Genomic DNA, 10,628 nt, shown 5'->3' on the forward strand with positions numbered 1-10,628 from the left:
AAAAAAACTATAGTCTGGCCCTCCAATGGTCTGAGGGACAGTGAACTGGCCCCCTGTTTAAAAAGTTTGAGAACCCCTGCTCTAGAGTGTTGAAAAGCATGGAGGTTCGTTACTTTGAAGACTAAGGTATACCTGACTCAAGTCAGGGAATTTTGAATTGCCTCGTATGCATATGAAGGTTGGACATTGAATAAAGAAGACCAAAGAACAATCGATGCATTTGAATTATAGCGCTAGCGAAGAATATTGAACATCTCACGGCCTGCCAAAAGGACAAATCTGTCATGGAAGAAGTAGAGTCGGAATGCTCCTAAGAGACAAGGATGACAAGACTTCATCCCACATACTGGGGACATGTTGTCAGGAGAGAGCAGTCCCTGGAGAAGGACATCATGCTTGGTACAGCAGAGGGGCAGAGAGACAGAGGAAGTGCCCTCCCTGAGCTGGATTGACACGGTGACTGAACAGTAAGCTGTGGGCTGGCACAGAGCCGAGGAGTGTCTTCTTCCGTCGTGCATAGGGTTGCTATGGGTCAGAACTGACTTGGTGACACCTAACAGCAACAATTCCTCAGAAATGAATAACTATTCCTTCTTCATAGGCTGTTCTTAGCCTGGGAACTCTGCTAAAACCGGCTCATGTTAGATGGTTCTGCTGGTGTTTGACACGGCTCCCAGCATGACAGCAACTTCCAAGCCACCACAATACTTCCAACTGGCGGACGAGTGGTGGAAGAAAAGTGGTCATCGACATTACTGAGTGCTTAGAGAGTACTTACTAGGATTTCTGAATGCTCTGTGTGGTTGAAATTCTTTTGCATCACAGTCAGACCACAACCACAAGAAGTAAGAAAAATTCATGATTGGGTCCTTATTTGATAGATGTGACAGCTGAGGCAGCTAGAGATGAGGTGAATGGTTCTGAGGCCTCGAATCAGTATGGAGGAATCAAGAAGACTTGATTGCTGTTCTTCTGATCCCTGGCCTAGTATTCTCTGTACTGTACCAGTAAGACTCTCTAAAATATAAGGCTAAGAGGGGACAAAGGGTTACTATCCATGGCATCAGCCTTTGATCCTGGGAAATGGGGCATATCAATGTGCTTTCTTTATTGATTCGCCTCACTGACCGTGAGCCTATGTCTTAACTTTCAAATATAAATGAACCTCTATACCCACTCAAAATCAATCAATCAATAAAACTCTCTGTTCTGAAGAGTCTTCCTTCAGCGATGGCCCCAGGCAGGAAGATGTTTTATTTTGTCTTTGTTTATTTCTTCATATTGGCTCATCTTCCATCAGGTAAATAAAAATGGGTTGAATTTTGATGGAGCAGATTATGAACCTTGATAATTCTGCTATCCACCACCCTAAAATTGAGTACAAAAGCCAACTACTCACTGTGTTTCTCATGGAAATGCATTGAAACTGCAGTGGCATCACCAAGAGCAAACTGCATCTGATTTTTTAAAAAATACAAAAAAACTCATAGTCTTTCTTACTGGTTACTGGTTGGTGCTGAGAAAAAGAATGGGAGCCTAGCTTCTGTGGTTTATAGTGGGCTTGGGAAATGGCTTATGGTGGGCTTGGGAAATGGCTTATGGTGGGCTTGGGAAATTGTTGTCTGCAGTGTCATTTGCAGCACTGGTTTTAATATCCAAAATGTATGTTGTTTTGAATTTAGGATGCAAGGCAGGACTTGAGTATGTCCAGCAGTTTCCAGCAGGTAAGTGAAATCTCTTCGATATAGTATGTTCTTTTAGGAATTCTGACTCTCTTTTCCTATCTTTTTCTTCTCGAGACAATGAGGTAGAGAGACAGTGCTGTGTTTAGGTGCCATTGAGTCAGCTTCAACACCCCACGGCCCCATGTACAGCAGAACCAAACACCACCCAATCATATATCCCCTCACAGTAATTCCATGGTTGCAAGCACTCTGTCCATCCAGCTCGCGGAGGGTCTTCTTCTTTTTAGCCAATCCCTTACCAAGCATGATGCCCTTTGTAAAGAGTGGGCCCTCGTGACTTGTTCATACAACAAAGGCTTTGTGTTCTGGTCATGCTTATTCCAACCCACAATTGTACATTTACTTTGGCAATCAACACTATAATTCAAATGTATCAGTTCTTCTACAATCGCCCTTCTTCATTGTATAACTTTCTTTTGCTGGTAGAGATAGTGGAGACAATAAAATATTCTGAAGTCCCAGCCTATTTCATCTTTCTCTGTCTATTCTTCTTGCCCCAACATCATATTTATGTTTTCCCTTTAATGGAGAAAAAAATTTTTGCCGCTGAATTACATTTTGTTCTTGGAGATTTGGACCTAGTGTTTTTTCTTATTAGATTATGGTGTTAATTAAACCAAGGTCATTGGCTCAATCGTTATAACACACAATTAACATAACGCTGAACAAGGTTGCTAATCTCTTACAGACTCTGCTTCTCAATGTAATAAATCTGATCCTCAATCTATTTTCTATAGAGCTGTTTAAATAGGAAGAAAATGCATTATTACCAGAACTGAAACTTTCTGATGATGGTGAACAAAATTTAAGCATGTTTAGATTCAGACCTTCAGAATTAGAAATAGACATTGCTAATAGTTATTGAGAGCTTACTAAGCACCATATTAACAATGTTATGAGGATTGTTATTTAATCTTCAAAAGCATTCCTCTTATAATCACCATTTTGCAGATGATGAAGCTGAGGTGTAAATGAGAAATCGCATATCTTTTACAGGTTGTTACACATAATTAGTGACAAACAAGGTTTCCAACTCAGGTTACTAGAGTCACAGGGTCTAACTCTGTGATTCTCAACCAGGAACACTATTTACAAACCAAGGTGACTTACAAAATATTTAGCAAAAAGAGCACAGGCATTGATCAGCCCCCACTCTGATTTTATTAAAGCAGTGCCAGGGAAGGGGGTGTCCCAGATGAATATAAGTCTTGTGTATAAGCATATCGAAGAGGACTTTTAAGGGAGGGGGATGGGAGAATGGATGCACTAATTCTGCAGAAAATGGGCATCTAGACATAGTCCCTAGAATTGCAAAGAGAAGGTCAGATTATAACTGCCATGTAACTCCATTTGCTATCTGACTCCAAGTCTGAAAATATCGAGGTTCGCCCTGTCTCGGTATTAAAGACTCAGGAAGGAGGACAAGCTGGGCCATTGAAGCACAAGTATTAATTAATAATCCAGGTGATGGGAACTGACACTTGCACAGTATAAGACTCCCGTAGACACTACTGTAGAGGATCCTAGATGAAGAAGGAATTTAGGAGCAAAAATAAATAAATGTAGGAACTAGAACTGATCAAAGAAATTCAGCTATTGAGCTGAGGTGTCTAGAAGCCACAGAAACATACTGTATGGATTAAGTGGTTCTCAACCTTCTAATGCCACCACCCTTTAATACAGTTCCGCATGTTGCGGTGACCCCCAACCACAAAATTATTTCATTGCTACTTCATGACTGTAATTTTGCTACTGATATGAATTGTAATGTAAATCATAATGTGTTTTCAATGGTCTTAGTACTTAGGTGACCCTTGTGAAAGGGTGGTTTGACCCCAAAAGGGGTCTCAACCCACAGGTTGAGAACCGGTCGGTTTAGCTAACATGACAGAGAAGGACGAGGTGAATTTGTACTTCTAAATGTGAACAGGAATGATTTGGTCTAATTTCTGCTAGTAGATAGACATCTTCAGTGGAGCATTGGGTCATGTTTTCTCTCACTTCTAATAAAAATTAGATTAAATAATAATCACTAGGGGCTTTTTCCAAAATAGATCATAACTGTAATCACAGGCATGCTAATGGTCCAGCAGAAAGGAAAAAAGGAAGATATGTATGTCTGACAGTACTGAATTGAAGGAGAGACTGGGGAACTGATTTGATTGTAATTGCAGATTTCATAGAAGCAACCCACAGTCTCCAAAGAGAATACCAAGTTTAAACCCAATGTCAGAAACAATTTGCATGAGCAAAAACATTCTTTGGATTGGTATTTGGAAAGTTATGTGAAAATTTTCTAAAACGCAGTGTGAGCCAGGGGCAAAGCAACAGGCTCTAGTGCCAGGAAAGGGGACAGGTATAGTTGGCTAGGTTCCAAAGCCAAAGAAAGAGGGAGGGTCAGGGCAGATACAGGAGACGCCGAGCATGAAGATTTGAAATCATCTGTAAAGATAAAAATAGTAGCGGTCTCACATCACAAGGCTCGATTGCAGTGTGGCGAGGCAGCGAGGGAAGCCGGAAATCTCAAATTGGCGGCACTACTATCTGCAGTTTCCAGTTGTCCGCATATTACTGGGACAACAGTACTTGATAGAAAAACAAGTGTCTACAATGCAGACGTTTTCTCTGTAGAACCATATGAGTGAATACAGAATTATCAAATAATGGAGACACTGCCTACCTGTTGTAGATTGAATTACTTTCCTCTAACACATGTGTTGGAATTCTAATCTCTGTGCCTATGGATCTGAAGTGTTATCACAGTGCAATCCCATTTGGGAAGAGAGCTTTATTTTGCCATGTTACTGAGATCTTATTGATGATCATCTTGAACCTAATGACTTTTGATATACAAGAAGAGCAGATTTTTTATATATATTGAGAGAGGATTTTTATATCTCACAGAGAGAGGCCAGCACAAACGGTAGTACGTAGGATCTATGTGGGAATAACCAAGGAACGCAGGAAGCGAGGGTCACAGAAATGGAAACAAGATTGTTCTCCCAGAGCAGAGAGCCTCTTCCTGTAAAGCCACTGTGAGAAATCAGCGCCTGCCTCGTACAGCCCATGCCTGGGGCATTCCTGCTACAGCCTCTCTGGAGAAGGAAGACACTGCCTGATCCACATAACGAATCAAATAAGTAATATTTTCCTAAATATTCTCCCATAAATTATTTTGTTTGACATATTAACAAATTCAATATGCAGACCCAATTTTTAAAAATCATTTTATTAGGGGCTCTCACAGCTCTTATCACAATCCATACCTATATCCATGTGTCAAGCATATTTGTACGTATGTGCCATCATTTTCAAAACATTTTCTTTCTACTGGAGCCCTTGGTATCAGCTCATTTTCCCCTCCCCATCCTCCCTCCCTCTTGAACCCTTGATCATTTATAAATTTTTTTCATGTCTTATACTGACCGCTATCTCCTTTCACCCACTTTTCTGCTGCCTGTCCCCCTGGGAGAGGGTTATATGTCAATCATTGTGATTGGTTCCCCCTTCCTCCCCCACCTTCCTCTTCCCCTCCTGGCATTGCTACTCTCATTGTTGGTCCTGAGGGGTTTATCTGTCCTGGATTCCCTGTGTTTTCAACTCTTATCTGTACCTGTGTACATGCTCTGGTCTAGCTGGATTTGTAAGGTAGAATTGGGGGCATGATAGTGTGGGGGAGGAAGTATTAAAGAACTAAAGGAAAGTTGTATGTTTTATCGTCTCTTGTGACTCTCTGTGAGGGGATGTCCAATTGGCTACAGATGGGCTTTGGGTATCCACTCCTCACTAGCCCTCATTCACAGTAATATGATTTTTTATTCTGGCAGACCCAAATTTTTGTATGCCCATTTGTTAAATGAGAAAGCTGAGATACAAAGATATTACTTATTGATGACACATCCCCATTATTAAGCCCAAAAGGAAGTTAAAACCAAGTCACTTACCACCACTTCCAAAGATCTCTCCCAAACCACCAAGCTCTCCTATTTTCACCGAGCATCCTTGTACAAGAATATCAGCACAAGGGGGCTTCCAAAAGTTCATGGGGAAAATTCCATCATCTCTCCATTCTATTTTTCCATAAACTTTCTGAAGCTCCTTCATACATGTATTTCATAGCCTATCGTATAGATGTTACATTTCATGGGCTTATTTTAGACCCAGGAAGATTAGAAACTAGGAAAACAAGGATTGCGTCCAACCCTTTCTTTAAAGTGCCTTCTCACAAGTTCATACTGCAGAAAGAATGTGCTCCTTGAAAATTCTGGTCTGGTTCTTGAAAGATGCTCTTTATAATCATAAATCCATACTCTGCCTCATTGATGTGCTTTGACTCGTTCTGCCTTTCCAAAGGACACTTGGGAAGCCTTCTCAGCAGCTCTTTCTTGACACAGGTGAGTTAGCCATCTGTGACCCGTGCAGGCTCGGCCGGGGAAAATGTAGAAAGGTATGCCTGGAGGAGGAGAGGACTGCTGGATATTGCAAGGTCAACTTTCTATGCTGCCAAAGAATAATCTATTGAACTTGACCGGCACTCTTCTGCCCTAAGAAGCAGCACCGGAGATTCAAGGAAGATCAAGAGAAGCTAACTGGCTTAATAAAATCACACAGTGAGCATGATTTAAGGTCATATTGCCTCGCTGTCTTTATTTTGTTTCTCTGCCTTTTGTTTAAGATGATCACTATACTAAATCAAGCACAAGGGCATAATGGGTTCTCATTTAATGAGGTACTACTGGCACACATTTGTAGAATCCATAATAATTTAGGAATCCTTCCCCCATACTTCTTTCATCTGACTCAAGAGCACTTCACAAAGTAGATTTTATTGTCCCCACTAATATTTGAGGAGACTGACGCCAGGATACTGGGAATTCCTTTGGGTCACAACTGGAACATAGTAGAAGATGGGCATGCCACTGCCATGTTCTGTTTATCCCATTATCTGTCCTAGTGGCTCATGAAATTAACTGTAAATAAATGAGAATAACATTCTCCATCTATGTTCGTGGAGTTTTTATTTAATTTCTTAGATTATAAGAAATTATTTTTAATTCAAGTTATCTCTTTGTGTCCACAAAGATAGTCATGTGTTAATTCTAGTACTTCTTGTATGCTTTTCAAGCAAAGTATACTCAATTAACACCCATGATATTAACTTAACATTGCTCTCTTTGCTTGTGAATAATCATGACTAGAAATTTATTGAAAGTGTTCAGCAGAGAACATACATATACATATATATACAATATACATACATACACAACTTTTGCCTTATGAAATAAAATGTATAGCTTCATAACATAAAGATCAAGCTCATCAGTCCTTCGAATACTTTGGGGAATGGTCAGCCTCCTCATTCGTCATGTAGTGGCTGGTGGATTTGAGCCAATGACCTTGTGGTTGGTGGCCTGATTCAGGGCCCACTGTTTCATCAGTGTTCCTGAGGTCTGGGCAAAAGGGAGGTAAGAACATTAGAAGTCTTGGGTTAGCAGCAACAGGAAACCAAGCTAGCATACTCAGGAACTTCCCTTTGGGATACATTCTAACATACTAGAAAATTTTAAGCTATAAGCCAAAAACAAGGCGATAAAGTTTATCCCCAGTGTGGTTTGGGCTCAAAAGAAATACAGCCTGGGAATAGAACTCTGAATCACACCACATCTTACTATTATACTTACATTGCATTTGCCAAGAAGAGAGGGCTAAGATTCCTATCGTTCAAGCTTACACATCATTACATCAGAACAAGGCTCCTCAGAAACATGTAGCTTTATGTTGCAGCGAACAAAATGGAACAAAAACCAACCAGTTTTACTTCAGTCATCAAAGGATGAATACCCCCAGTTCTCTATGTTGAGTCCTTGGCTAAGACCTCATCACCACAGGGCCAGGCGCCATCACTGGCTGCAGCAATGCCCAGATGCAGGGATCCAGGAAGCTGACACCACCTTCACAGAGAGTGTGGCCTCTAGTTCTCCCACACTCGATTCAGTATTCCTTCAAGTTGACCCAGTAGTAGGCTTTGACGGAGGCTTTAAGGGAGGTCCCAGTGGGACTTAATGAAAATGAACGACCTGAGGGACTACGCTTGTGCACATCATTTTTCTAGCTCTGATTTATATAATTTAAAAAGCGATTCTAAGAAGGACTCTGGTAGTATGCCACCAAAGATTTCAAGCATCTTGCAACAAGAGAGTATAAAGTAAAATTTGCTTCCTGAAAGAAGAAATGGTGATGGGGGCGGCCCTTCCAAAGTCCTGAAGACAACTGCAAAACTCGGTCTCATGGCCATGATGGTGACCCTATAGGCTAGAGTGGAGGGGCCCCCTTTGGGGCTGCAGAAGCTGTGAATCTGCAGGAGCAGGAGGCTTCATCGCTCCCCTGTGGAGCCTCTAGTGGAATCGAACTTGCAGGAGGCAGCCCAAATTGTAGAACATTACATCAGCCACCAGGGTTCCTTAGAGACCTTTGAAAAATGGCTAGACTGCTGACTTTGGCTTCCTGGTTTGGGCTGTTAGCAGGCCTCATTACAAAGCCCTCAGATGGGAGGGATGAGCCCCCTTTGAACTCTCAGAAGTAGGGTGGGCGTGATGGTGGGGCAGAAAGAAGGTAAATGGAAACAGAGGGATAACCTAGGAAGCAAAGCTATGGATAGATGTATAAGCATAGCTGTGTCCGTATGTCAATTCATTAATCCATAAAAATAGAGGAATTGGCCTATGTGCATATATCTATATGCAATACACTGAGGTAGCGGAAGGACTTCGAGCCCCTGCTCATACCCTCCCTCAATACAAGAAGGCTTTGTTCTAACAAATTGTCATTCTGTGAAGCCCACCCTCACGGTACAATCGCTGAAGACAAACGTGCGCGCCTAAGAAGATGTGGTGAAGAAGGGGGATGGTGCCCAACTATCAAAAGATACAGTGTCTGGGGTCTTTAAGGCTTGAAGACAAGCAAGTGGCCATCTAGCTCAGAAGCAACAAAGCCCACATGGAAGAAGCACAGCAGCCTGTGTGATCATGAGGTGTCATGGGTAACAGGCATCAGAAGACCCATAACAAACAAAAACATGTTGCTGAGAATGAGGAGGGTTGGAGCAGAGACCCAAAGCCCATCTGTACACAATGGAACATCCCCTCACGGAGGGGTCACAAGGAAGGGATGAGTCAACCAGGGTGCAGTAAAGAACTGACAAAACACACACAATTCCTCTGAGGCTTACCGCACTCCTCCACTCTTATGACCCCAGTGCTTCTGACTTTGGACTAGACCCGAGCGTGTATGCAAGTACAGATAAGAGATAAGAGCTCGTGAGACATGGAATCCAGGAGCAGGGTTGGGAACAGCGAGAACAGAAGGGTAGCGGGAAGGTGGGGAGAGGTGGGAGAAAGGAGTAACCAATCATAATGATCGACACATAACTACACACCCTCCTCCAGGGGGAAGAGCAACAGAAACCATGGAAGAAGGGAGACAGCGGTCAGTGTGAGATATGAGAAGAATAATTTATAATCTATCAAGAGGTCATAGAGGGGGTAGGGGGGTGGGGGGACAGGAGCTGATACCAAGGGCTCCATGGAAAGTAATTGTCTAGAAAAATAATGATGGCAACATATGTACAAACATACCTGACACAATTGACGTATAGATTGCAATAAGAGTTGGGACACCCCCCAGTAAAATTATCTCTTAATGAAAATTAACAAGAACAAAAAAAGAATGAGCTCTCAGGGGTCACGAGACGCATAGACAACAAGCTGTTAACTGATTCTGCCTTGGGTTTGTCAGACATCAAAACCTTTCTTACTTTTTTCATGCATGAAAAAAAGGAAATGGCCCTTGGAGTCTTCACCCAGACGGCTGTGTCTGAAAGGCCCACAGCTCACTTGCCTCAACAACCAGGTGCGATGTTATAGAATGGCCAGCTGTCTATGAGCTATGTCGGCCACTTGTATGCTTCTGCAGAGAGCAGAAAATTTCACTTAGGCACAGCCGACAACTATACACACTCCGATTGTATGCTACCTGCCCTTGAGCAAAAATAAACAATTGATACTGGCCAACAGCAAGAAAAGTGGAGACCTGTCAGTGTGGAGGTTAAACATTGGGCTGTGGTCCACATGGTCGACAGTTTGAAACCACCAGCAGCTCCTTGGGAGAAAGGCTGGGCTTTCTACTCCTGTAAATAGTTGCAGGCTCAGAAACCCTCAGGGGCCCCTATGAGTCAGCATTGACTCAGTGCCAGCGAGAGAGTGAGAACTATGAAAAGGTTGGCAAAGACCGGGCTATCTTCTTAGGTCACCGGGAAGGTTAAAATGCAGGTAATTAATTCTCTCTTAACCAGGCACTCTTCTTCCCACAACTGAAGGAGGCCCATCCACAATTCCATAATGATTTCCAGAGAACTAAACCAGTGTGTTCCAGCAGGCTAGACCTAGTAGTCCAGACCCTCAATGACCCCAATTCAGTAAGGTTCCCTAATGGGAGTGGCTTGGTGGACAAAGGACGTAATGAAGCAGGTAATGCTGGCTGAAACTATGGAGCCTGCTACCTTGACCCTGAGAGCTCTTTCCAAAAGGCTAAGCTCCTAGCCTTCACAAGAACCTAACTTCTAGGAAGAGGATGGCATAAGACTTCTCTGTATTGCATGCACACAAAGCAATTTCAAAGAAAGAAGGCTGCCGACTAGAGCCCAAAAGGAAATTAAGCATACTCCAGGAAGCTTGCACCGCTTACCTGCTGTGAAAGGGCCTGCCCAGTGAACTGGCAGCTAGTACCCAGGGCACCTAAAGCCAAGACACCATGCAACCTCGGAAACCGCCAAGTCAACACAGCCCTCTTAAGTTTACCAGCCTTGACTCCAGTCCATGATTTAGA

At 42.6% G+C, this 10,628-nt stretch overlaps 1 protein-coding gene across 1 annotated transcript; it reads left to right on the forward strand.

Moving 5' to 3' along the window:
• The first annotated feature begins 1,230 nt into the window (after positions 1 to 1,230).
• LOC142455442 (beta-defensin 105A-like) lies at positions 1,231 to 6,267 on the forward strand. Its single transcript, XM_075557193.1, has 3 exons — positions 1,231 to 1,300; positions 1,683 to 1,724; positions 6,140 to 6,267. Exons 1-3 carry the CDS (start codon positions 1,231 to 1,233, stop codon positions 6,265 to 6,267), a joined length of 240 nt encoding a protein of 79 aa, XP_075413308.1.
• Positions 6,268 to 10,628: the final 4,361 nt, after the last annotated feature.

Source organism: Tenrec ecaudatus, chromosome 8 (assembly GCF_050624435.1).
Source record: "Tenrec ecaudatus isolate mTenEca1 chromosome 8, mTenEca1.hap1, whole genome shotgun sequence".
In the NCBI taxonomy this organism is placed as follows: domain Eukaryota; kingdom Metazoa; phylum Chordata; class Mammalia; order Afrosoricida; family Tenrecidae; genus Tenrec; species Tenrec ecaudatus.